This window comes from Theropithecus gelada, chromosome 14, assembly GCF_003255815.1.
Source record: "Theropithecus gelada isolate Dixy chromosome 14, Tgel_1.0, whole genome shotgun sequence".
NCBI lineage: Eukaryota > Metazoa > Chordata > Mammalia > Primates > Cercopithecidae > Theropithecus > Theropithecus gelada.
Genome location: NC_037682.1, coordinates 20,692,474 through 20,719,107, shown reverse-complemented (window position 1 = coordinate 20,719,107; position 26,634 = coordinate 20,692,474). Strand labels below are relative to the sequence as shown.

Below are 26,634 nucleotides of genomic sequence, written 5' to 3'. Positions count from 1 at the left end.
GCCGTATTTATTACACCCCTTAATTGCTAAAGAGCCAGAGCCAGCTGAAGCTGGATCCTACCCTGGAGAGAAGCTCTGCCTGGGTGGGCAGAGGGAGGGATGGCAGAGCCTGGCCTCCCGCACAGGAGTACTCAGCCTCTCGCTGTTGTGACTGCTCTGCCTCCAAAGGCCCGTTCATCAGAGTTAGGACCTGATAGAGGAAATGGTCAGGGCATCAGATTCCTGCTCTGCCATTTGACACATGAAGACCCTGAGGCCAGAGAGAGAAAGTGATTTGCCCAAGGTCACACAGCAGTGACTTACAGAGCAGGAGGCTGGGCTCCAGACTCCTAGGCCAGTGCTCCTTGTGTCCAATTCTCTGCTTGAACATCTGGTCCTGGATCAGGTAGAGACACAGGATCTGGAGTTGGGTGAGTGGTGGTTTTGTAGCCCAGTCCGTGCATACAAGCTGTGTGATACTGGGCACGTTACTTGACCTCTCTGAGCCTCGGTGTCATCTGTAAAATGGGCATAGTACATCCTGCTTTAGGGGCTTGTGGAGAGATTAAAGGCAGTCAGTTCTGTGGAGCTGGCACGTGACTAGCCATGAGTCAGTGTTCAATAAATGTTCTTTCCTATCCTCTTTTCCCTTTCCAAAGGGCACAGGTGTCTGAAGATGCATGGAGCTCAAATCAGCCAAGAGCTGAAAAGAGAGATGGGTCAGAATAGAAAGGCTCTGGGGTGTGAGGCATTGTCCTGGGTTTCTAATCTAACAGCAGGCCTGTGAGTAACCTATGAAGGCAGTTAGGTGTGGACGTGGTAAGAGCTGTCCACCCTGCTCTGTACAGGTACAGCGGGGAGCCCTTTACATTGGACATTTTCATAGGTGAAGAAACTGAGGTTCCAACAGGCTAAGTCACTTGCCCAAAGACGCAGAGGTAGAAAAGGTGATGGGCTGGGATTCGAACCCAGGTGTGTCTGACTTCAGAGCCCATGCTTAGGACCATGCTGATTAGATGCAGGTTAGATGTTCCTTCTAGAAATCAGGGATGTGGTTGGCAAGCTGGCCTGGAATTGGTATCCTGGAGGACCATTCTGCAGGAAGAGAGCCTGGGCTTGGTGAGGAAGGAAGAGCCAAAGGCCCCACAGTCAGGGATGGTGGTTGAGATGCTTAACAACCACTATGCACTGGCATGAACCAACCGAAGACATGCTGGCCAGACAGCAGGACAGCGATCCCTATGGGTCCCCACTGAATCTCAGCCCTGCCCACTGCCCTCTGGGAGGGCAGGGCCTGGAGAAAGGGAAGAGATAGGTTGTCCTGGTGCCTCCCATCCCCGGCAGCTCTAGGCTTGCAGGCCTCAGGAAGATCTGGAGAGAAGGGTGAGCAAGCAGGGCATTAGGAGGGCCCTATCCTGGGCTGTCCTCACCCAGGAGAGGGTACAACAGAGAGAGGAGAGGGAGCACAGGAGAGCACGGCTGTGGGTTTGAATCCTTATTGCTCCACTTTCCAGCTGTTGCAGGCGAAGAGGATACAAATGACTGGAAGCATGCCTTAGCCCAGCACCAGGCTTCCTGCACACCCTGCTGAATTAACACTCTCTGTGTGGAGGGGTTTTACTTAGTCCAAACCATGTGCAACCCTACTGTGTCCCAGGAGCGCACAGCCACGATTCTGCTCCTCTGAGATTCACCAGGAACGCTGGCTGATGATGTTATGGTATATATTTTGGTGGGGGCAGTGATGGATGTCAGCAGAGGCCGTGGGATATTATATTAGGGGAAGGCACTGAACTTGGCTCGATGGGGACAGGAGGGGGGAATCAGGGAAGGCTTCCTGGAGGAGGTGGTGCCTGTGATGAGTCTTAAAGGATGAATAGGAATTAAGTGGGACTGGCGTAGGTGGAAAGGCAATCCAAACAGAAGGGATCAGCATGAGCAGAGGCACCAAGTAAGCCTCAGGGAGATACCTCTGGGGGACTCTCCTTTGATGCTGGTGATAGGAAAGTCAGGGCAGAAATAACAAGAGGTGGCCATGGGGAGTCTTGGAGGTCCTGTGGTCTGCAGGAGGCAGCTTGGTCTCCTATAGAGGTTGGGTTCCAGCAAGAGAAGGCTGTGGTGACATGCACTTTGTGGAAAGGTCCTTCTGGCAGCAGGGAAGCACTGGATTGAAGGGGAGGTAGGGAGGCCAGTCCCAGCCCAGAGGCTGCAGCCATGTCTGGATGAGAGAGAAAGCCAGGAGCACGGCTGAGGCTGGAGATGTTTCAGATTCCCCTGTGATAGAGAGGATGGTGTCATCCGATTTTACCTCCAAAGGCAGATGGCATGTCATGAATTCAGGCCACGCTCACTGAAGTAAAGGCAAATCCCCCACCCTGCCATCACACACACACCGTCCTTTGTCCTTCCAAGCTGGACTGCCTGGGTTCCAATCTTGGCTTCACCACTCACTAGCTATGACCTCAGACAAGTCACCTCACCTCTGTCTGTCTCAGTTTCCACCTCTGGAAAATAAGAATAAGAGTACTAATCTCATGGGTTGTTGTGAGTTAGTAAATGTAAAGTATTAGGACAGAGCCGGCACATAGTAAATGCTCAATAAATAGTATTATTTGTAGGGCTGGAGACTTGGGTGGATGACCACAGGAAAACCCTGATTTCCCCTTCCCCCAACGCAATTTAAGAGAAACCATTGGGGCGCCGTTAGAAGGACAAAAGCTTGGAGCCTGGAGTCCCTGGGTCAGGTTCACCCCATGATTTTCCCTGGCGTTCCTCACCAGGTAACTTGGTGCCTCAGTTTCCCCCTCCTAGTAAAATAAGGAGGATGTCCCAGGTGGGCTCTGAGTGTCTTCCCTTCCTGGCTTTGATGCTGAGTGGCCCCACTTGTGCCTCCCCTGCTCAGCATTTTTCCAAGTTGCATTAAGGACCAGCAGAGCAACAAGGAGGAGGTGTCCCTTTAGGGAAGAAAGCCCTCCGGCCCCAGGGCCAGTGCCAAATCCAAAGCCCATGTGCCTGTCAGACCTTCCTCACGGGCTCCAGGCGCCTTAGCCATGTCTGCCTGGCCAAGCTCAGCTGGTGGACAGACACCTGGCACCTTGGCAGAAACAATGAGAGGAGGGATGCGAGGCACCACCCCTGAGACCAGGAACCTTTCCCGTGTCCACTCCCCACCAGCTGGCTCTGTCTGTGTTCCTCTCTCCATGGATTCAAATGCACTTAAAAACAAACAAACAAACAAACACACACCTCTAGCTCAGAACAAAACACAGCCTGGGGTGGTGCTGTCATCACCGATTAGGAGAGGGGTGGAGTGGCCAGGCAGGTAAGATGAGAGGCAGGCACCGCTCTGCTCCATCTGTTCCTTATGATATGAGGGTGCTGGTCTGGCTGCTGAGGAGAGTGTTGGATTGTGGTTTGGGGTGGGGAGGGGACAGAGTTGCTGAGGCCCATTATGTGCCATGGGTCTTGTCACTGCTTCCTACAAGCTGTGTGGCCTTGGACAAATCCCTTAACCCTTCTGAGGGCTGGGCTGATGGAAGGTTGTGTCATCAGAGTACATACCTCCTTGGTGGTTGCAAGGATTAACCGAGATAATATGTGCAAAGCGCTAGGCACAGTGTTGGATCCCCAAATGGTGGCTACAATTATTACTGTTTTCCCAAATTCATTTTAAATTGACAAATAATAATTGTATATGTTTACGGAGCCCAATGTGATGTTTTGATATACGTTTTACTATTATTAATATTAATAATAAGCCTCCCAGAAAACCTTTGAGGCAGACTTAGCAACCTTATTTTGTGGAGGAAGAAGATGGAGTCCAGCCATGTCCTGTGGGAGGAAGTAGGAGCTGTAGAAAGTAATCAGATACCATCTCCCCGACATCCATCCACACCCCGACACATACTCCCAGAACCCTTTGCACCGAGTCCTGTCATGGAGGTACAGACACCCCTGCTGGAAGCACCTGCAGTGCCGGCAGCTCAGGACTGGCTTGAGTGCTGGCCCTGCCCCTTCCTAGCTGCGGGACATTGGACATGTCGTTTTCATTCTGAGTCTCGGTTTCCCCACCTGTCGCATGGATCTCTAATCCCTGCCCTGAGTCTCTCCTCAGAGCCGTTATGAAGAAAATGTGAAAATAACGAATATGGAATGTAAACATGTCTTGTGCACCTTGAAGTCTGACTCATGGGAGCAGATGCTGTCAGCTTCCCCTGGGGGATGGGGGACGTTTGCATCTCAGTGCAGCCCCGGCTGTGCCTGGCAAGCAGCAGATGCTCAATCAATGCTGGCTGAATGGAATTGTGTTCAGTGACTTTGCTGCCACGGGTATACTTTTAGGTGAAGACAGGAAAGGCTCCCGGGGAGGGGGGATGCTGGAGGTCTCAGAGTAGACGTAGCCAAGGCTCAGGAAGGCTTTGGCCCCAGAAGCAGGTTTTAGACCCCCAGGTAGGCTGCTCTCCTTTTCCCTGCAGCACCCTGTCTCACTGGCACCAAGCAACCGCCCTGGTCTGTTCTGTGGCTGGAGGGTATGTGGGATGGTGGGAAGTTTGTCAGGCCTGGCTTCCGGTCCTGGCTATGGGACCTTGGCAAGTCCTTCCAGGCTCTGGGTCTTGGTTTTCTCATCTATGAAATGGCCAGCTCACACCTGCAGTAGAGCAACAGCGTGAAGCAGGACTGCTGGGCACTTACCACATGCCCGACAATGTGCTAAGCATGTTACTGTGGGATTTCAGTTCATCTTCACAACACTGCTAGGAGGAAGGTTCTGTTCTTAATCTCCGCTTTAAAGTTGGAGAGAGCACGATCCAGAGAGGTGGAGTAATTTGCCCAAGGTCACACAGCAAATGAAAGCTGGAGCCAGGGCTGAAACCCAGGCAGGTTGGCTCCAGCATTCTCATCTCTACGATCGGCCTCCATCTTCTTCCAGCCTTTGCACGGGTGGGGCTGGCTGCGGGGACCCCCCTGGGGAGGGGCTGGGGTTCTTCCTGGGTGGGGTCCCCCATCGGGAGGACTGAGGTGGCCTTGTGTTTTTAGGTGGAGCACCATGGAAGGCGATTGTTTGAGCTGCATGAAGTACCTGATGTTTGTTTTCAATTTCTTCATATTTGTAAGTATCCTGGGTCTTCCCAGGCCTCTGCTGGGTGGGCAGAACTGGCTGCTGCTTTGAAATAGTCACACTGGGCTGAGTCCCTGGGGTGAGCACAGGGGCCGGTGCTAGAGGCAGGGGTACCTGCCAGCCAGGCTTTCATGGAAGGGGGCCCCCAGCAGTGCCCACCCCACTCTGAAGAGCCTACCTTCTTAGGAGAAACATTTTACACAGGCCCTGGGGTGGGTCAGCCCCTCTCAAAAAGGTGGAGGGGACCTCAGTCCGGCCACTGTCTTGGGATCTGACCCCTCGTGGGGAGTGGGAAAGGAAGGGATGGGAGTGATCAGGGGGCAACAAGAGGGAGCCCCACCCAACCTTATCTCCCCGAGCAGTTGATGGACTTCAGAGCTGGAGGGGCCGAGTCCATGTAGCCACCAGATATAATCAGAAACCTCTCTGGGACTGGAAGACCTGCATTCAAATTCCACTGCTGCATCTTAGCAGCTTGTGATTTGAGACACATTTCACCTCTCTGAACCTCAGTATCTTTATCTCTTAATGACCTTCCTCAACAGGCTTTTTGAAAATTAAGCAAGCTTAGTTTACAAAGTACCCTGGATGTGGTCAGTCCTCAATAGCTTAGCTCCATTTCCATCCAACCTACGGATTCTGTATATGAAGGGACAGAGGCCCGGACATTCAGGTGACCCACCCACCTGCTGGTGGCCCACCGAAGGCTCTGCTCAGACTCACGGCCCCTCCCAGGAGTAGAGCTGTGGCCCTGGCTTCTTGGACCCCCACAGGCTTTCCTGGTCCAGCCCTCTCAGCCTTTGATCTTAGTACAGCCAAGACCTGGGTGAATAAACCTCCACTCATGTCCTTCAGGGCAGGCTCTTGAAAGAGGGGTCCCCTCTCTGACCAGGGCTGACCATCTGTCTCTCTCTCAGCGTCTATCTTTCCCTCTCTATCTCTATCTCTATATCTTTGTGTCTTTTTAAAAAATATACATTTCAGCAACTCCCTTAGCTTCTCTTCCCTACCTCATCATCCGAAAAAGCCTCAAGCCTTGCAGACTTGAATTCTAGACCCAAGGTCACCACCTTCCAAGCCGGGTGACCCTGGGCCAGCTCATCCTTCCTCCAGCCCTAGCGTTCCCACCTGAAATGGAGCTGGGCCCTCCTTGAAGTGTTTAGCATACAGTTGCTGAATCCCCAAATCTCTGGCAGCAATAAGGAGACACAGATTTTCCTGGAGGTCGTGTGGGAGACCAACGAGAGAGACACAGGCTGGGCACAGTGGCTCACGTCTGTAATCCCAGCACTTTGGGAGGCAGAGGCGAGTGGATCACCTGAGGTCAAGAGTTCGAGACCAGCCTGGCCAACATGGTGAAACCCCGTCTCTACTAAAAATACAAAAATTAGCCATGCGTGGTGGCGGGTACCTGTAATCCCAGCTACTTGGGAGGCTGAGGCAGAAGAATCGTTTGTACACGGGAGGCGGGGTTTGCGGTTAGCTGAGATCATGCCACTGTACTCCAGCCTAGGTGACAGAGTGAGACTCTGTTTCAGAATTAAAAAAAAAAAAAAAGGGAGAGAGACACTGCACAGCAGATGGCGAAAATGGAAACCCTGTCGCTGGCCATGCCTGTTAGGTCTTTCCTTCTCTTTCCCCTGCTGAGTCCTTCAGGCGTCTCCACTGGACTGCTGCCCTAAGGGTACCTACAAACGCCCCTTGCCCAAAGCCATCAGCTGTCTTCAGCTTGCAGTCCTGCTCAGCCAAGCCAAAGCCCAGCGGTTTTCCTGTCACCCAGCTGTCAACCCTCACACAGGCCTCTTGGGCCTCCGGTCCTCCCACCACACAAAGGGATTTCAAATACTTTACAGCCTGCAAATCCCATGGTACCAAACTTTGGTTCTTCCCACAACAGGTCTGCTTCTAAAACGTATCTGTGCCCAAGAAAAATGGAATAGGCTGGGCACAGTGGCTCACTCCTGTAATCCCAACAGTTCAGGAGGCTGAGGCAGGAGGATCACCTGAGCCCAGGAGTTCGAGACCAGCCTGGGCAACATGGCAAAACTCAATCTTTACAGAAAAATACAAAAATTAACCAGGCCTGGTGGCACGTACCTGTAGACCCAGTGACTTGGGAGGCTGAGGTGGGAGGGTGACTCAGGCCCAGGAGGTCAAGGCTGCAGTGAGCTGTGATCCGGCCACTGCACTCCAGCCTAGGTAGCAGAGCAAGACTCTGTCTCAAAACAGAAAAAGTAAAGAAAAATGGAACAGATATTTATTGAAATCTGCTAAACGCCTTCTATCCTTTCTTCCTTAGTGCTGCCTTAGGTTGTGGGTGTTTGAGTCTTCTTTTGACCACAAGGAAGCTAAAAGGCTCAGATAGGTTATGACACTTGCCTAAGGTCACACAGCTAATAAGTGACACAGCTCTCTCTCTAGACTATGCTACCTCTTTCCAAAGATAAATAAGGCACGGAGAGCCCAGGTTGATGGAGACATAAATAAGAAGGCTTTTGAGCCATGGATTTGAGAGAGGGGAGCCCACTCTCAGTTTGAAACCTCACTGAGAGTCCTGTGGGGCACAATGACCATGATTTGGTTGGTGTTTTCCCAGCCCCTAGCATGGGGTGGTGCAAACACAGCACAGGGCTCACTCAGAGCATATTCATGGACCTTTGTTTAGGGTGTTGAGGCTGCAATCAGGGGGTCTGCAACCAGAAGGCATCTCTGACTCTGCCATGAACTTGCTGTGTGACCTTCAGCAAGTTGGTGGCCCCCTCTGTGTGGAATCAGAGGGTCGGACTAGATGACCTCCTAATCCTACAGGTCTGACATTTCAGGAGAAGATAAAAGTGGCAAATAGCCTGTATATGATAACATTTCTCAGCAGCCCCAGGTAGGGCCTGGGTCAGAAATTGGATTTAGAGGATGCGTGTTGCACTTAAGGTCATGGCCCCTAGAAAAATTCCAAGCAATTCAAGATGCAGCTGGGACTCACTGGCTCTCACTGCAGATGAATTCCTGCCTGGCTCACCTAGTGCTTGACGCCTCCGACCCTGGGGCCGGCTCAGGGGAGTGGTGGGTCAGAAGTGCCTAACCTCCCTTTCTGCCTATTTCTCCTCCCAACTCCTCCACTGGCCCGAGCAGCTGGGCGGGGCCTGCCTGCTAGCCATCGGCATCTGGGTCATGGTGGACCCCACCGGCTTCCGGGAGATCGTGGCTGCCAATCCTCTGCTCCTCACGGGCGCCTACATCCTCCTGGCCATGGGGGGCCTGCTCTTTCTGCTCGGCTTCCTGGGCTGCTGCGGGGCCGTCCGTGAGAACAAGTGTCTGCTGCTATTTGTGAGTACCCCAGCCCCCACCCCACCCATGGGTGCTCTGAGGGGTGTCGGGGATCGGCTGCAGACTCCCAGGCCCTGCCTGGCTTCCATTCAGACCAGTGCTTCCCAAACTGGGGGCGGGCTGTCAAAGAAGGGATCATGGAGATGAGCACGTCTGTCCGCACTCATTCGGTCGTCAATAGTCCTGAAACCCTGAGATGCTCAGCGACTTGCCCAGAGTCCCATGGAGTTGGCGGCAGAGGGGATGACACAGACGCTAGGCCAGGGCCCTTGTAGTGCTTCAGGCTGCCTCTTCCCATGCCTTTGGGACCTGTTTTTTTCCCTGGGGCAGCCCTTCCTCTTTCCCACTTCACTTTGTTGCTTTCCTGCAGACAAGCCAGGGCCCTTGGCTTAACGCACACCTAGTCTGTATCCACATGCCAGGAAACTCAGAATGAGGTTTGTGCCACATAGGCCCACCTCCAGGGGTGGGATGGTCCCCAGCCTTTTCCATTTGCCTTGGTGGTGCCAGCTTCCAGAGTCTGCTTTTTTACGGGGCCCACGCCTGCAGTAGGTGAGCTGGCCCAGGTGGAGGGAGCCTTGCGTCCAGGTCTGAACAACCAGGCGTCTCCAAGGCGTGGTCAACTGAGAGCACTGACATTGACCTTGATGTTTTTCCACTTGCTTGCTATTAAAAACTCTAATATATAATTCCTTAGTAACATCGCTAAGATGGCTAGTGGATGAGGCCTTCCCCTTGTAGATATCCAATTCTGAAGTAGGTGTGATATGGCCTCTGAAGGTTTCTTAGTCATCAAGTCAATAGCCCTTGAACTCCTGTCATGCGCATGTAGTTCACTGGGTGCTGAAGATGCGTCGGGGACCAGGAGCGACGGTCCCTTCCCTCACAGACAGGCACAGGGAGGCAGCCGAGCTGTGCAGATGAGCTGGGCAGCGGGCAGGCCTGGTTTGAGTGTACTCCCTGCTCCATCCCCTAAGGGTGCAGCTCCCGTCTAGTTCCCTGACCTCCCAGAGAGCAGCCGAGTCTTCTTGTTAAATGATGGGCAGGCCAGCTCAGCTATAGATCACAGCCAAACCAGACAGGCAGTGCGTCTCTAGTTCTCTGGTCTCCTGGATTCCCATGGGCGGTGGTGCTTGGGGTCTCCACCTGCTTTCCTGTGCTCGGCGGGTGGGTCTTCTCTCCTCTAAGAAGTCCTGGACTTGGAGAACTTCTGGGCTGAGCCCAGTCCTGCTACAGGGTAAGTTAAAAACAGCCCTGTTTAGAGAAGTGTGGATGTGGCTGGGTCAACTTGCGGATGCTCCTCGTGTGAAAATTTGTGGGCAGAGTTAAATGACAGGGAGACCTGGGCTGGTTGGCTGGAGGGCTCCCTTGCAAAATTCTGTGGATAAGCCAGCACCAGCAGCGCTGGGAGGAGAGACCTAGCACCATACCTCCTCCCCAGATGAGAGCACACTGCACGGCCCCATTCATGTCCCGGTGAGATGACCCCCATCCAAAGGAAGTGAAGTCAGCTGCCAAATGAGTGACAGGGAGCCTTGGGCCCATGTGTCCTACAACAGCGCAACCACCACAGACTTCATTTGAAGCGAAACAAAGAAAAACTGTGAGCGCCCCCTGGTGGACAGTTCTCTACTGCTTGTCACGGTGCTTGCAGAAGTCTTGGCTGGGGAGCCCGAGCGGACTTTAAAAGGAGCTGGGCTATGGGTCCCAGGACACACCCAGCCTCCCTTTCCCCCTCCTCACCTCGGCCCCCAGGGGCTCATTCATTGTTAATGGGTTCGGCTCTGAAGCCAAGACAGGAAGCCAGGCTGGTGTTCTTGGCTGGGACCAGGCTGGGGTGGCTCCAGTCTCCTCCAGTAAGTGGCTGTCTGCAAACCTGCCAGCTACCCGAGGCTGTCCTCCCTCCCATGCTATGGGAGGCAGGACTGAGACCCAGGGATAGGAAATGTGTCCACGATCCTCCCGAGAGAGCTGATCCTGGCTGCCAGGCTGGGGGCCCTTCGACAAGGCCTGATGGCAGACCCTTCCCCTCCCCTCCCAACCCCGTCTCTCTCCCTTTGTCCCCCTTCCTTCTGCCTATCTCTGTGTAGCTCCCTTTCTTTCCTCTCTGCCTCTGTCCTTCCCATCTCTGTCCTTTTTTTTTTTTTTTTTTTTTTGATAGGGTCTCAGTCTGTGGCCCAAGCTGGTGTGCAGCGGTGTGATCTCGGCTCACTGCAGCCTCAACCTCCTAGCCTCAAGTGATCCTCCCACCTCAGCCACCTGAGTAGCTGGGACCACAGACATACTGCCACACCCAGCTAATTTTTGTATTTTTTTGTAGAGACAAGGTTTTGCCATGTTGCTCAGGCTGGTTTTGAACTCCTGGGCTCAAGAGATCCACCGCTCGGCCTCCCAAAGTGTTGGCATTCAAGGCGGGCACCAACACACTTGGCCTTGTCCTTCTCTTGATCTCTGTTTTTATTCCTACGCCCTTTCCTTGTCCCTGTCCTGATCTCTCCCTTCCCCGTCACCCTGTCTCTCTCTCCACTTCCTCTGCTTGCCCTCCCCTCTCTAAGGCCCCACCCATACAAGCCTGAGGTCACAGTGTGGGTCAGAGGCAGAGGACGCTTGGATCAAGGTCTTCTGGCTCCCAGACCAGGGCCATCCACAGGCTCCTAACCTGGAACGGACTCCAAAGTTTACCTAAAATTATGTGCAAAATGTTATGGCAGGGCCTGTTTATGTGTGTTGTATATATGTGGATTGTGTGCATACTCATGTGTATTTGCATGTGTGTTTTATATGCATGTATGTTGTGTTCTATTGTGTGTGCTTGTGTTTACATGTGTGCATTGCTTTGTGCATGGGTGTTGTATGTGCATGGGTGTTAGGCATGCATGGGTGTTACATGTGCGTGGGTGTCATGCGTGCGTGGGTGTCGTGCGTGCATGGGTGCACATATGTATGCATGTGGACATGTGCCTGTGTGTGCACATGTGTGTTGTGTGTCCATGTGTATTGCCTGCATGGGGGTTAGGGGGTTCTGTGAGTATTTCCAGAGAAAGGCACCAACATTTCTGGAAGGTTTTCAAAAAGGTTTATGCCCTAAAAAATAAAAAAAAAAAACACTTCTCCCTTCCTGGCTGAACCTGGACCTAACTGTGTGGTGGTTCCAACGGAAGAGGGCATGGAGCCTCACCCCTGGCAGCTTCTGGGATCCTTCTAGAAGCCTTTCACTGCCTTCCCAGCCTGTTGGAAAGAAGAAAAGGCTTGTCTTGAGAGGGGCCAAAAGAGTGACTTTAGTCAGTCCAGGAAACCTGGCTCAAAGGTTCGCAAAGCAAGGAAGCCTTGAGATGGGGCTGAGGGTCCCTTCCCTCTGCTCTGAAACTGAAGTCCCACAGGACCTGGGGACAATCAGTCTAATGACCAAACCACCCTGTGATCAATTTATCTATCTAAAGATCCATTTCCCAAATACTTTCATTGATCAGTATGATAGCACTTACATGCAATAAGACAGTTTCAGCCTCCTATTGAAAATGTGTGGCATCCCTTTTTCCCATTTGCTCACCTTTGAGTATTTCAAGGATTTTTTAAGCCAACTTATCTAAAAATTCTAATTTTAAAAGCATTTTACAATGAAGGCAAGCTCAACTGGAAAAAAGAACAGCAAAAGGAGATGAGTCTATTCAGAAAAGATAAATGAGCTGAATTGTACATGCGGTATGTAAATTTGGTAAATATTTATTAGACAGGGGAACTGTGAGCAGACATTGCCTATAAGCAGATGGGTTAGAAAAGCCTGGAAATATTCCCAACTAGGCAACATAGCAGTTTCCTCCCCTTTGCTAATTTTTCCATCCTAGGGAAAGTGATGCAAATTAGAGGATCAGGAATGGCTGACAATTGTGTCCTTAGGCAAATGGGATGCAAACCCTGGGAAAGGCCTTGATGAGGGGAAGCCCCAAGAATGTCTGGGTCCAGGGGAATTCCCCAAAGGACTTTAATACTGGTAAATAGTCTTAAGCAGGAGGACATTTTCATGCTGGAGAAGGGCGAGTTGGCAGAAGTGGCATTGTGACTGCCGTGGGCACCGCGGCCTTGCACTTTGATTCACACTCCCACATACTCAAGTCACGCCCAGGCCCTGTGCCTGGGAAGGCCCACTTCCTCCAGTCCACGGCTTCCCAGGTTTATTTTTATATCTCATCTCCTGATGCTTCAGCTCAATGGAAACTCCATGAAGATGGGAACTGAGTCTGCCTTGTATGCATTTATTTGCCAATACCTAGCACAGTGCCTGGCACGGAGCAGGTGCTCAATAAACAGCTCTGGAGCCAAGGAACAGAGAGGAGGTGGTATCAGAGGTTTGGCTAAGTGCATAGACTTTGGAGTCAGAAAAGCCGAGGCTCTAACTCCTGCTCTGCCATTTCCTGGCTGTATGACCTGGGGCTGCTCACTTAACCACTCTGAACCTTAGATTCCTCATATATAAAATGAGGATAATCATACTTCCTTCCCAGTGGTAGTGTTGCGTTCATGAACCAGTGGGAAATGCATGTTTTGCTTGGCTCTCTTTGTGGGATGCCTAAGCACTCTATAAATGGGAAACTAGAAGCATTGGTGCTGAGCCTCAGGAGGCTTTGCAGGCCGTGTGGAAACCGTAAGACCTCGGGGCTCCCGTGGCTTCCAGGGTAACATGGTGATGAGAGGCTGTGTTCCGCAATCAGAGTTCTTGGGGTGAAGTCCCAGAGGTACTACCCACCAGCTATGCCAGCTTGGGCCAAGTACTGCTCCTCTCAGCCACAATCCCCTGTCAGTAAAATGGGGGTGTTGCTGATAACAGCATCTGTCTCAATAGATGAGAGGGCTTGATGAGATGATCCATGTAAGATCCACAGTGTCTGGGTAGCAAGGACTCAGCAGGTAGCTGTTGCTGTTTTTCCAGAGCCGCCCACACCAGCACTTGTCTTCGGGAGGGGGGGTGCTTCCTCTGGGCTCTAAGTAACCATCTGAGCAGCTCTCATGTCATGCCAGTCTTGCGAGAAGCACTGCACCTGCATTACCTCGTGAAAGCCATGCGCAGTCATCCTGAACGGCACACACACGTCCCAGAGTGACGGGCACGCAGAGTGCATGAGGCTTGCGATCTGCTTCGTCCATTATTTATCACTGTCCAGGCCGAGGCTGGTGGGCACGCCAGCTCCAGCTCATTGCCGTGGATGGAAACCATTTCCGAGGCTGCTCCTTGCCAGCCTGGGGATCTGCCAGTAGCTCCAGTGAGAGGACAGAGGGCAGGGAGGGGCTCCTCATGAGGCCCCGTGTAATGGAAGCGGATGGCCATCCATCACCAGTCAAATGGAAGTGCCAGGATCCCTGCCAGCGGCCTCCGTCACTGTCACAGGGGAGGTGAGGCTGCAGAGGCAGAAAACACATCAGTCGGCGGCCACTGAACCCAGAGCCCCTCATCCTCCTGGAAATGAGAATTGTAGGAGTGGCAGAATGGACCATGGGCATTGTGACCTGGGGCACAGGAGGCTCCCCCCGCCCCGCCCTCATCACACTCTGCTCTGGTTAGGGAACTCTGCTCCCTGACCTCAGCTGGAGGTCAGCCCCTTCTTCAGGGAGTACACAAGCATCTGGCCTGGTGTCCCTCATCCAGATGTGCCAGGCAGGCCACCCAGCAGACCCTGCTGAGCTGTGGAGGCAGACTCCTGGGCTCAGAAGAGACAGCGACAGAGCAATGCCCGAGCCACACCCTGCATCAGGGAGCAGACGCAGCCTGGCGCTCTGAAAAGGCAGCTGGGCCAGGAGGGAAGCATTCTCTCTGCAAAGCTCCGAAGAGCTCTGCACCTGTGCAGTAGTCATTTCCCTTCTCCAGCTTCAGCTTCCTCAACTTCGAAAAGGGGGAAACTACACAGAAAAGAGACCGTGAGAACAGCGTCCGGTGCCCGGCAGTCCCCTGTGACAGCAGAAGCCTATGTCGGAGCAGCTGGAGCCCAGTGAGACCTCAGGGGCTCAGGGGCCCACGGTGCATCTGAGGGCTGAAGCAGACTTGACGTGGTGGCTGGGGACAGAGGCCAGCCAGCGCAATGCAGGATGGAGGAGTGACACATCCCCACCGCAGGCTGGCTGCTCTGCAGAAGCAAGGGGCTCTCCTTAGGTTTGGACATTTAAAAAAACTAAAACCCGCCTACCAGGCCTCAGAGATGTTTTATGTCCGTGTGCGGAATGGACAGATTCTACAGCCCTCCCGAGGCTCTCACTAAGGTGGTCCCCGGCCCATGCAGTTTGGAGAAGCCTCAGGTCCTCTAGAAGGCAGCCGCTGTGGGTACTGGAGTCAGGGAGGGACTTGGACTGGGGTCTCCCTGGGGTGGGGATAAAGTGACAGAAATCTTCCTCTGACCACAAGAGGCACATTCCGGGAGAGAGACGCCTAAAGGTATTGTCACCAGCCCACAGAGCATCTGCGAGGAGGCCAGTGCATCACCAGGAGCCAGGCCTAGGAGGTCACAGAGGAGCCAGCTCGTGGCCCACATTCGCTACCCTTCTGCACATGAGAGCCCAGTGCCAAGCTCAGCTTGGGCTCATTTCCAACAGAGGAAACGCTTTCAGATTCCTCCTGATTCCCCACAGGGAAACCCCGGAAGTGGGTCTCCATATCCCCATTTTTCTGGCAAGAAAACTGAGGCTCGAAGGGGTTTGTTTGAGTGATTGTCCCATGACACGCGAGGACAGACAAGGCGGGCCCTGAGGTGTCCTGACTTGAAGCCCAACACCCTTTGCCTCCTTGCAGCCTGGTACATCAGGGGCAGGCAGGCAGTCCTGATGACTGGGACCCCAGAGAGCAGGTCTGGCCGCTGCCTAGGTGCCTGGGAGGGCATGGAAGAACCAGTCTCTGTGTGTGCCAGGGATAAAGTCCTCTGCTGGTGGTTTCCAGGTAGGGTGACAACGGACTTTGTCAAGGGCACCAGCTATGCTGAGTAATGAAGGCAAAGCCAGTTTCTTCTGTTGACAGCTCTCAGCCCACACAATGACCAGGGCGGGTGATGTGGCAGGTCACAGGGCCTTCAATGAAGGCGAGTGCTTCACCCTGGGCTCATTCATCCATCTAAGAGTCCTGTGTCAACACCTGTGCTGACCCAGACATCCGAGCAGGCAGCGCACTGAGTGACAGCCCCTGTGCTCATGCCGTGCGGGCACCTCTACTGGGCACTGTGGTGTGGGGGAGCCCAGGAGAGGGGCTGAGGCTTCACCTGATCTGGAGAAATGCAGAACTGGTAGGCAAGGAAGGGCAGTGCCTTCCTGGCCGAGGTAACACAGCCTGTCGAGGTCCCCGAAATGAGAGGCACTGTGGTTCATTCAGGGAACATCACATTCAGTGAGTGGAGCAGAAGCCTGTGTTAGAAGCCAACTCCTGGCCCCTGGGTTTTGAGATTTGGTAGTCATACCACCTTCCCTCCAATTTTATTCCCTGGATTTTGGCTGAAGGTTAATGTGACCTTCCTACTTCCCATGGGAATCAGAGGCAGTGGGACAGGGAGAGGTGGCCCTGGGGCTGGCAAGGTGGGGAAATCCAGCTGCGGATCCCCAAGGCACTCAGGATTCTCACAGCCCGTACAACCCACACAGAAGGAAATTTACCCAGAATGGGCTCAAACGGGTTTCATCAGCGATCTCCTTCCAGGGCGGCTGAGTAGGGTTGTTCAGGCTGCACACTGTACAAGGAGCCTCTCTAAGGGTACCATTTGCATGGAATGTATATATTTGTTTATTCTTTTCATATTTTAATCACAATCCTATTGACTCCAAGGAGGAATCACTGGTGTATTTGTTATGAAAAATGTCTGACTGATAGCAGTGGAGTGTCTTAATCTTATAAAATGAGTATATTGCGTCACCGGTATGACAGGTGGACGACTGCATTGGCCAGTGGCCGCCCCATCCCCTGCCTGCTCTCTGGGCTCACAAGCCTGTTCCTCTCCCTGCAGTTCTTCCTATTCATCCTGATCATCTTCCTGGCGGAGCTCTCAGCAGCCATCCTGGCCTTCATCTTCAGGGAAAATGTACGTACCAGGCCCCAAGCTTTCCTGCCTCCTGCTATTAGGAAGAGATTGGTGGCCATTCAGGTCTGGCTTCTCCCCTCACTGAAGGGTCTCAGAGAGTGGGCAGCCTCTCATCTGGCACTTCCAGCCCAAGTCATGGCCCCACCCGCCTGGCAAGGCCCCCCCAGGCCAGAGAGAGACCCCAGTAAGCCTGTTCCTGCAAGGGCTTTTCTCTGCTCCCAAAGCATCTGGTACAACCCCATAAGAATAGTCAGAGAGGCTATCCCAAGCCCTGGAATGTAGGAGCACAGGGCAGACTGCCCTCGGAGGAGGTCCTGGCTGGTATCCTCCTGGGTACCTTGGCCTCACAGGCCACCAAGTTCCAGAGGCTACAGGCAGCTAGCCTGCCAGCTGCCACCCCTGAGTTGACAAGAGCCAGGCAATAGCCAAAGGGAGACGGGGGCGGGGGGAGGGGGAAAGATGAGAGAGGAGGAGGGGCAATGGAACAGGAGACACAAGATGGCCCTGGGGTAGAGGAGGCAGGCCGTGAGGGTGGTCAGCACGGAGCAGAGGAGGCGGCCACCACAGCCTGTGGGCAGACACATGTGCCCAGATGATCTCCTCTGCTAAGCACCACCCAGGGCCCTCGCCCTTCACTGCTGCCGGAGGGGAGGAGAATGTTTTGAGAGAAACTGAGACGGACTCTTCTCGAAATGGATGTACCAAGACTTCTTGCCTGGTGCTGTAGCTTCTTCAGGGCCTGGGACCCAGGGCGTCTGCTTGGCTCTGTCTGGGGAATAGCTCAGGGTGGAAGGGGTGGGATGAGGGGCAAACTCCCCGCCCAGATACGCCCTCCCTCTGGGCAGAGCTGCAGGTGGAGCGAGGTCCTCAGCGCACCCTGACCTCGGCTCCATGAGGTGTGCCTGTGTATAGCCTTCCTTTCTACCTTGGGGGTAAGGAGACTGCCCCAAGTTGGTGGTTTAGGAGAATCCCAGGGGGCCTGGTACCAGGATGCACAGCCCCTAGCTCTGATTCCCCCAACTCCCAAGCAGGTGGATGGAGAGACAAGGGAGGGTGGGGGTCGCACCCAACTGCCAGGCCTCAGCCCATCTTCTCCCTCTGCCCCCAGCTCACCCGAGAATTCTTCACCAAGGAGCTCACCAAGCACTACCAGGGCAATAACGACACGGACGTCTTCTCCGCCACCTGGAACTCGGTCATGATCACAGTGAGCGACCCCCCAGAGAGGCTGTGAATGTTCAGAGCCACGATGCCCAGTGTTCACGTGCCCACGCCAGGCATCAGTAATCAGACCTGGCCTGGGAATCAGCATCCACGCAGCATTCCAGGCACACTTGATCACAGCCCATACTTGGGATGAAACCTGTTTGCTATCCCTGTCTTGGCTCCCCAAGCAATGGTCGTTATGATGATGATAATAACCAGAGCAACTGTTTATGGAGGGCTAAGTGCCTGGTGAGGTAGGAATTGTTACTACCACCCCTGTTATAGAGATGAGGACACTGAAGGCCCAGAGAAGCTGAGTGGCTTTCTCATGGTCACACAGTGGGGACAGGTGGAGCCAGCCCATGCCCAGTCTTCTGATGCCACTCCTTTGCAGAGGCTGTCTGTCCTTCTCTGTCCCTGCCCCTGTGTCCTGCTCCTGCCCACCAGACCCTTCTCTGGGATCTCCCCCTAGTTTGGTTGCTGCGGGGTCAACGGGCCTGAAGACTTTAAGTTTGCATCTGTGTTTCGACTCCTGACCCTGGACAGTGAAGAGGTGCCGGAGGCCTGCTGCCGGAGGGAACCCCAAAGTCGGGACGGGGTCCTGCTGAGCCGGGAGGAGTGCCTCCTGGGAAGGAGCCTGTTCCTAAACAAGCAGGTACCAGCCCTGCTCTCCAGACAGGGGAGTGGATCTATCGGGACTTGGGTGACCAGAGCTGGGTGGGAGGTGCTATCACCCCAGAGGGTCTGAAGCTACCCCAGAGGGTCTGATTCCCAGAGGGAATCCCAGGGGAGTGCTGGCTGTGATATGGGATGCCTGCACCTGAACAGGGGCTGATGGAGGCTCCGTCCAAGCCCCTGAGATCCAACCAAAATGGGGAAGGATGACAGTGGCAGATGGTCTGAGGCTGGAGTGGGCATTTGGGCTGGGGCTAAGGGGTAAGTAGGAGTTTTTCAGTGTTTCCTGAGTTTCTGATAATGCAGGTCCAAAGGGAGGGAGGGGGAGAGAACAAGAATTACACAATGGGGGGCCCTTCTTAGCCATACACGGTATTTTGGAGGAAGCTCTCACTTGCCATGTGGGGCTGCCCTAAGGGAGCGAGGTCTCCTTGACCTGACTCTCCAAGGTCAGAGAAGCTCCTGGACTTTTCTGGTTCTCTTGCAGCCTGTGGACTTCCTCTCAGCTTTGGAAGAAACCCTTTCCCTTCCTGCACGTGCCATTTCTAGGGAAGACGAGGGGCTGGCTTTGTGTGCCTCCTGCCCACACCCCCGCACGAGTTCACAATGCCCTCGCTCTTAATCCCCTTCTTCCTACTGACCAGCCCCCACCCTGCCAGTGTGGGTGTGTGACCAGGCTAGGCAGGAGGAGAGGGAGGGAGAGGATGAGGATGATCTAAGCCTGGGCCCTGGGCCCTTGCTTGAGTAGGACTTTAACGAGGGTCTCATGGAGAGTTCCAGATGCAAGAGACACAGCAGGGGACAGGAGACAAGGCCCCTGTTCCTTCGAGGCTCACAATCTCAGAGGAAGTGCAAGATGAATAAGCAGCAAACAAACGAGAAGTAATCATTTCACATGGTCATGATTGCTGCGAAGAAATAATACCCTACAGATGAGGGGCTAGAATGGGCCTTGGGCGGGGGCTCAAGGCAGAGTTTGCAAAGTCCCAGAGGAGGTGACAGTGAGCAGAGGCCTGGGTCTTGGGGCTCTGGCGGGCCCTTTCCAGCCTCAGCTCTGCCCCAGGAACTCAGCCCCTCTGGCCCTGGCACCTCCACATGGATTCCTGAGGCAGGCCCTGAGGGCCACATTCTCTCTGTCCCTCCTCATCCTGCCTTCCTGCACTGGGGGAAAGAGGCTCAGTAGAGAAATGAGGGCCCTGAGTTGAGGCCACTGTGGACGTGGGGCAGAGAGACCTGCTGTGGGGAGCAGCTGCAGGGTGGGGAGGGGAGTTTCAGGCTTCCATGGCAGGTAGGGATGGGCTGTTAACTGCTGCATTGTCTTCGCCAAGACACCCTCTCTGGACCTCACATTCCATACGTTGGCAGAGGCTGCTGGCTGCCCCCTATGTTCCATTCATCCCCGCTCCCCTGTGAAGAGAATGGTTCTCACACCCCATGACCACCAGCTAGAGGCTGCGCTTCCCAGCCTGCCTTGCAGCTAGACCATGTGACCGAGTTCTGGTCAACCCGAAGCGAGCAGAGGTGATTTGTGCAACTTGAGTCGCATCCTTAAGAGAAAGTGCTGTGCCCACCCCTCCTTTTTTCCCTGTCTGGGACTTGGCAGAGGGAGGTGGCCCCTAGGATGGCAGAGCATCCAGAGAGAAGGAGGCTGGGCCGTGGACAGTCCCATGGTGCAGCGTGACCACCAGAGCGCAGGGTTTTATGTGAAAGACCAGTGAATTTCTCACTTGTGGAAGGGGTTTGAGATGCCTGTTGCCAACAGCCAAACTTAGAGCCTTCTAATGCTACTTGTAAGTTTTTAGGAGGCTTCCCATGGGCCCCGTTCTGCCTATAAGATGTGCTTCCCATTTCTGGACTCATCCTCTGTTAGGGTATCTCCTTTCCTCTCCTGGGCATGTCTTCAAAATCGGAGCTCATCAGAGAGGTCCCTGCACAGCCACGTTCCTTCTTTCCAGTGACTCTGTTGTTCCTGAGGATCTGAGATTGGCTCCTGGGGTTTCTTTGCTGAGACATTCACGTCCCTCCTGGGCATTTCTTCCCATTAAAAGCCTGCTGCAGTGGGACTGTCTCTATTTGTCTTTTTCTCCAAAGCCCCCTTGCTTAAAGCCCAGGATGCATTTTTTTTTTTTGGAGGCTGAGTCTCGCTCTGTCACTCAGGCTGGAGTGCAATGGCACAATCCTGGCTCACTGCAACCTCCACCTCCCAGGTTCAAGTGATTCTCCCACCTCAGCCTCTCAAGTAGCTGGGACTACAGGCACGTGCCGCCACACCCAGCTAATTTTTGTATTTTTTGGTAGAGACCGGGGTTTCACCATGTTGGCCAGGCTGGTCTCGAACTCCTGACCTCAAATGATCACCCCCTCGGCTTCCCAAAGTGCTGGGATTACAGGCATGAACCACTGTGCCCGGCCCCAGGATGCATTTCTGACTTTGCTGGCAGGTCCATGGCAAGGATGTGGGAAGAGTTGAGTTCGCTGTGGGGGTTGGGGTGGGGGGTGAGGTGTGCAGGGATATGTGGCGTGGCCACAGGGGCATCCTAGTTGCTCTATGGCCCCCTGGTCCACATTGGTGGTGGATCTGGGTAGACAGGGGGCTTTTACACTGTGCCAGTGAGAAAGGACAGCAGGTAAGACCAGGGTGATGGCGGTAAAGACAGACAGGTGTGTGGATCTGAGAAATGTTCAGGAGGCAAAATCTACCAGCCTTCGTGATGGGTCCTCACTGGAGCAGGGGCAGGAGGAGTTGGTGAGTGACTGGCTTCTGGTTTGGGGAAGATCTTGCATTCAGTCTAGGGCATGTTGAGTCTAAGAAACCTTTGGAGGCCAGGCACGGTGGCTCATGCCTGTAATCCCAACACTTTGGGAGGCCAAGGCCGGCGGATCACCTGTGGTCAGGAGTTCAAGACCAGCCCGGCCAACATGGAGAAACCCCATCTCTACTAAAAATACAAAAATTAGCCTGGCATGGTGGCATGCACCTATAATCCCAGCTACTTGGGAGGCTGAGGCAGGAGAATCACTTGAACCCGGGAGGCAGAGGTTGCAGTGAGCTGAGATCGTGCCACTGCACTTCAGCCTGGGCAACAGAGTGAGACTCCATCTAAAAAAAAAAAAAAAAAAAAAGCCTTTGGAACAGCCGAGCAGAGGTGCCCAGCGGGCAGTTGGGTGTATCGGGTGGAGCTGGAGGGGGTTGGTGCTGGAGATGTACATGTGGGAAGCATTGCGTGTAGGTGACCATTGTGGTGGCAACCGGGCCTGGCTGCCCCTCATCAGATGAGGTGGAGAGTGACTGTGGGTGGCAGCAGGGGGCCGGGGGATGTGCCCATCCAGCGGAGAGGGAGGATGGCACTGGCAACAGCCCACATGGTTAGAGGACTCATAGTCTGTGGTGGCAGGCTGGGGAGCGGCTCCCCGCCATGCGTCTCACTGGGTGGTGACAGGGGAAACAGTCCTGGGGGAGAGATGGTGGGAGGCAGTGAAGCAACCTCCAGGTGTGTAGATGTAAGTTCTGAGCTACAGCAGGGCCTGGCCCACAGGAGGGAGAACCCAGCTGCCCATGCCAACCCCCTTTCCCTTTAGAACAGAGGAAAGACGGGGAATTTGGAATCCCCCTCAGTGTAAATCCTGGCTTCCCTTCCTCGTGTGTGACCTTAAGCAAGTTAGCCACTGCTCCTCCCTCCCTCCCTTTTATTTTGGGTAAAGTGCAGGTAAGACCCCTCCTCCCTGAGGGGCTGTAATGAGATCAAGTGAGAAAGAGCCCACGAGGCCCCAGCAAAGTTATCAAGAGAGCAGACACTCAGCGTGGGTGGTGGTGTACCGTCCACGCCCCAACCTCCCCAAGGGTGTCTCTGTTCCTGGGAAGCTTCCATTGGCCAACCTGGGCTGCTTGGTTAAGTCCAGGGGCCTGAAGGGTCTTTGGTGCCAAAGCCTAATAGTGGAAGATGAGCTGTCAAGGCCCAGGTGCCACACAGCAGGGCTCAGCTTCCCTCTGCTGGACAAGGTCCCCAGCTTCTTGCCAGTTTCCCCGGGTAAGGCATCTCAAAATCAATTTCATGCTCCAGAAGAGATGTGCTGCTTCTCCTGTCCCCTTCTGGGTGTGTGTGTGTGTGTGTGTGTGTGTGTGTGACAGATTGTATTGCAATAACACTCAACTGTATGCTCAGACACTTTCCACCACTCAGGATATGCTGAGAGCGCGGCACGGAGAGACAGACAGTAATCCTTGGTGATCCTAACAGGGATTGAGATTGAGTTTGCTACTTGCCAACACTCTTCCTAGTGCCTTACCTGCAGTATCTCATTTTATCCTCGCAGCAATCCCATGAGGTAATCTACCTGGCCCCATTGTATAGATGGGGCAACTGAGGCATAGAGAGAGGAAGTAAATAGCCCAAGGTCACACAGCAAGCAAGTGGCAGTGCTGGCTGGGACCCCAGGCAGCCAGGCCCCAGGGCTCACCTGTGTAACCACTGCCAGCTACCACTCTCCTGAGCCATTGCTATTCCCTGTTTGGGAAACCCCTCAAAGAACTTTACAAACCCAGGGTGTGTGCTGGGCCTGCAGGATGTGGAATGATGTGCCTGTGGCTGGCGGGCACGCGGAACGCTGAGGGGATGATGGGAGGGCCGAGGCGTCCCCTGCCAGGGCTGATCCCAAAACAATGCAACTCATCTCTCTTTCCTCGCTTGCAGAGCAGGTTAGTTTTTTGCAGTTATAGTTCTGCGTTTTAGGGTTCTAATGCCTCAAAATCGCTTAACAAAGGATTTGGGGCTCCAGCATGGGTATGCTGGCAGATCCGGGATGGACCCTGGGCCTCACTGAACAGATGGGCCAGCCCTGAAGGGACCCCCAGCCACAATGATGTCCTGACCTGGCCTGGGGTAGGGACCCCTGGGTTGCCCTTAGGACTCCATCCCAGTCATACAGCCCATTACTGGGCTCCGAGTGCCACAGCAGAGACAAGGCCTGAAGGTCCAATTAAGATCTTTTCTCCTTGTTGTCATCTCTGGGCTTGAGGTCTTTCAAAGCCTGGCCACACACAGCCTGGTCACTAGAAATTACCTTGGGCATCGTCCTATAATGCTGATTCCTGGGCTCCACACCAGACCCACTGACCCAGTGTTGTGAGGCGAGGCCCTGGTATCTGCATTGCTAAGCACTTCCCGGATTATTCCCATGCACACTCAGTCCCGAGAGTCTCATGGACCCAGACCGTTGTGCTGGTGGGGTCTGTTTCTATCTGGGTATATCCCGTTTGCTCCATGGGGCTCCAGGGAGGGCTTCTGGGGGCCTTCCCGGCCCAGCTCCTGGTCAGCCTCCAGGCAGGTACTAGGACATCACCTGGCCACTAGTCCCAGATCAGGCCCTGCTGCCCACCTGCCTGGGTACAGCCTCAGTCCCACTTTTGGCCAAAGGGGCTGGGTTTCTGCGTGATGGACAACAGAAGTGAGTACGTGAACACCCAGGAATCCCTGGTCTCAACAGAGCCCAGAAATAGCAACCGTCACCGAAAAAGGGCTGGGCATGATCTCTCCACCCCCACCTGGGGACTTGTTCCCTTGCAGGTTCTCAGCCTGGGCCCAGAGAATACGCAGGTTCCTATAAAGGAAGGAAAGTTCTCCCACTTTGAAAATATGTGTCATTCAAAGCAAGTACCATGCATCAGTCTCTGTGGTCAGCATGGGGGAAGGGAGAGTTATGAACATGAAGATGACAGAGGTGTGAGGTGCTCAGGGTCAGAGGGGGTCACAGCCATGGACTGGCAGCTCCTGGCTTGGCACTGGCTTGCTTTTTCTCTGTCTCCCCACGCCCCATTCCTCTCTATTTATCTCAGTCTCTATCTGGATCTCGATCTCTGTCGCTGTCTCAGTTTATATATATCCAGGATTGCTTAAGAAAGCAGTAAGAGCATGGGAATTAACTCCAGAGCCTGTGGGCTGGGCTGGTTCAGAAAGCTGCCTGAAGGAGGTGGCATGCGAGCAGGGATTTGAACACTGAGCTGTGTTTCCTTGGGGAAGTGGCTGAAAACCAGAACTCCTGCAGCCAGGCGGGTCACGAGGAACAGTAGGGGAGTGGGTGTGGGACAATAGGGAATGGGGTGGGGGGATCCTGCAGACCCCAGGGAGCACCTGTTGCATCCGAAGGCAGCAGCTGCTGATGGTGCTGATGTGAAAAGGAATAGCTCCCCTTGTTGGTTCTTCTGATTTCTCCAGAGGTTCAGATATTTGTGGGAAATTTCCCAATCTTCCAATCACTGTAGTAGCAACATAAGACATGGCCTGCACACTGTCAGTTCTCTGCCTCACCTTAGGGGCTGGGTGGCAAGGAGGATCTTTGGTGCATTGCTGCCAAGTCGCTGTTTCTGGGTCTCCTGCCCTGCACCCCCTCCCCACTGTCCTGTCTCAGCAGCCGTGTGATAGGGTGAGAGCTCTGGGGACACCTGCCATGAACCCTAGTCCACATGCTGACTCTGACTCCAGGACTCTCACCCCTGGCCATAACTTCACCTCTCATCCCTCCCTCCAAGGGCTGTTACACGGTGATCCTCAACACCTTCGAAACCTACGTCTACCTGGCCGGAGCCCTTGCCATCGGGGTACTGGCCATCGAGGTAAGTAAAGGCCTCCACTTGTTCCGCTCCCCAGGATGAAGCCTCACTTGGAGCCTAGGCAGATGCCCCCAGCCTCCCTCCCTCTTCACTTCCTTCACCTGGGACCCAAGGGGCCCCCACTGTGGGCATATGGGGTGGTAAGCCCGGCTGTGTCTCTGCTGCCTGAGAGTCATTCTTGAACTCTGGAGGTGAAACATGGGAGCCAATGTCCCAGAAGTGGGGATGGGCAGGCCCTGAATGTCATACCCACTCCCTCCCACTCCCCCATCCCCATCCCCACCTCCACCCCAGCTCCATGGTCCAGAGAGATTTCACGCTTGCAGAGGCATCAGCACAGCTGCTTTGAAAGACAGGCTGCAGCCCGTGGTTCGAGATCAGGCCTTTTCTCTGTGGGGTGTTCAGGGCCTACGGGGCCTTACTCATCCATAACAGTGGTCTTAGCCTCCTTTATCTAAGGGCCCCTTGAAAGGTGAGCTCCTGCAGACCGTTTGCAACCACCACTAGGTGGCGCCTCAGCCAAAGGGAGGAGCGGCCGCCTCCCATCTCTGTCCTCTGGGATCTATGTATGCCTGGCTGAACTGAGCGTTGCCCACACCTAACCAAACCCGGGAAGGGGCACTCTGGGGCCTCAGCCAGTCCTCGGCCTGCGGGGGTAGGAAGTCAGGCAGCCGGATCCTCAGCTTCCCCCTCCAGTAGCCTGGGCACCTGGCAGCATGAACTTCGCCTTGCCTGGTTTCCCACTGTGCCTGCAGCCCACCGAGTGCAGTTTCGTGGAGGCTACTGGGGATGGCAGAGAGAGGGGTCATTTATTATTCATTCATGTATTCAACAAGCACACGCTGAGCCCTACTCTGCGCCAGCACTGTTACAGGTGAACAAGTCCCCTCATGAGAGGCAACAATGAACACGATAAATCTGCAGCAAGCCCAGGGAACTCTCAGGAATGTGTCCCATGCAGGAAGAGCATGGGCCCTAGAGTCCGGCTCCCAGCTCTGCCTCGCTCCAGATGCGGGATGTCTGAGTCACAGTTTCTTCATCTGCAAAATGGGCTGATCACCCTGCTCCCAGGGCACAGAGGGATTACAGATGACGGGGACGGCATGCCGCTGGGACTCAGGAAGCAGCATCTATATACTTGATCTGCTGCCTCACTCCCAGCCCAGCCCATGAGCCTGGCTGGCCAGCCCCATGGGAGGCAGAATCCTGCTCAAGACGGATACTTTTACGTGGCCCCGTCCCGGCAGCCCCTCCCCATGCCAGTGAGCCTCCTGGTGATTTGGCCATGACCTGTGGTCTGGGGACTGTTCCCTCGGCTACTTGCAGTGAGCTCTGGCCATGGGGACATCAGCAAATCTGGTCAGTCCGTGAGCTAGGGTCTCCCTGCCCCACCACCCCAGGCCCTCAGCCAGGTGTTCAGGGATGGAGCGCCTAAATCCGGGAAGGGCTGCAGCTGCTTGCCTATTCATAGCAGTCCTGGTAACCTTTACTGAGCATCTTCTAGATAACAGACACATTACGTCATTAGGTAGTTGCATTACACTTCTATCTCACCACCTTCCTGTGAGCCGGAGGGGAGCCTGCAGGGGTTGTGAGCATGGGCTCTGGGGTCACAATGCCTGGGACTCAAACCCTGGCTCCCCTGCTGGTGGCTATGTGACCTCAGGTAGGTTACATAC

At 54.3% G+C, this 26,634-nt stretch overlaps 1 protein-coding gene across 1 annotated transcript in view; it reads left to right on the top strand.

The window, feature by feature from the left end:
* Positions 1-26,634, top strand: part of TSPAN18 (tetraspanin 18) — a 203,093-nt gene that overhangs the window by 172,864 nt on the left and 3,595 nt on the right. The window contains exons 5-10 of the mRNA XM_025356007.1: positions 5,017-5,089; positions 8,228-8,422; positions 16,393-16,467; positions 17,576-17,674; positions 18,146-18,328; positions 24,875-24,958. Coding sequence (XP_025211792.1) covers positions 5,017-5,089; positions 8,228-8,422; positions 16,393-16,467; positions 17,576-17,674; positions 18,146-18,328; positions 24,875-24,958 — 709 coding nt within the window. The remainder of the gene's footprint in view (positions 1-5,016; positions 5,090-8,227; positions 8,423-16,392; positions 16,468-17,575; positions 17,675-18,145; positions 18,329-24,874; positions 24,959-26,634) is intronic.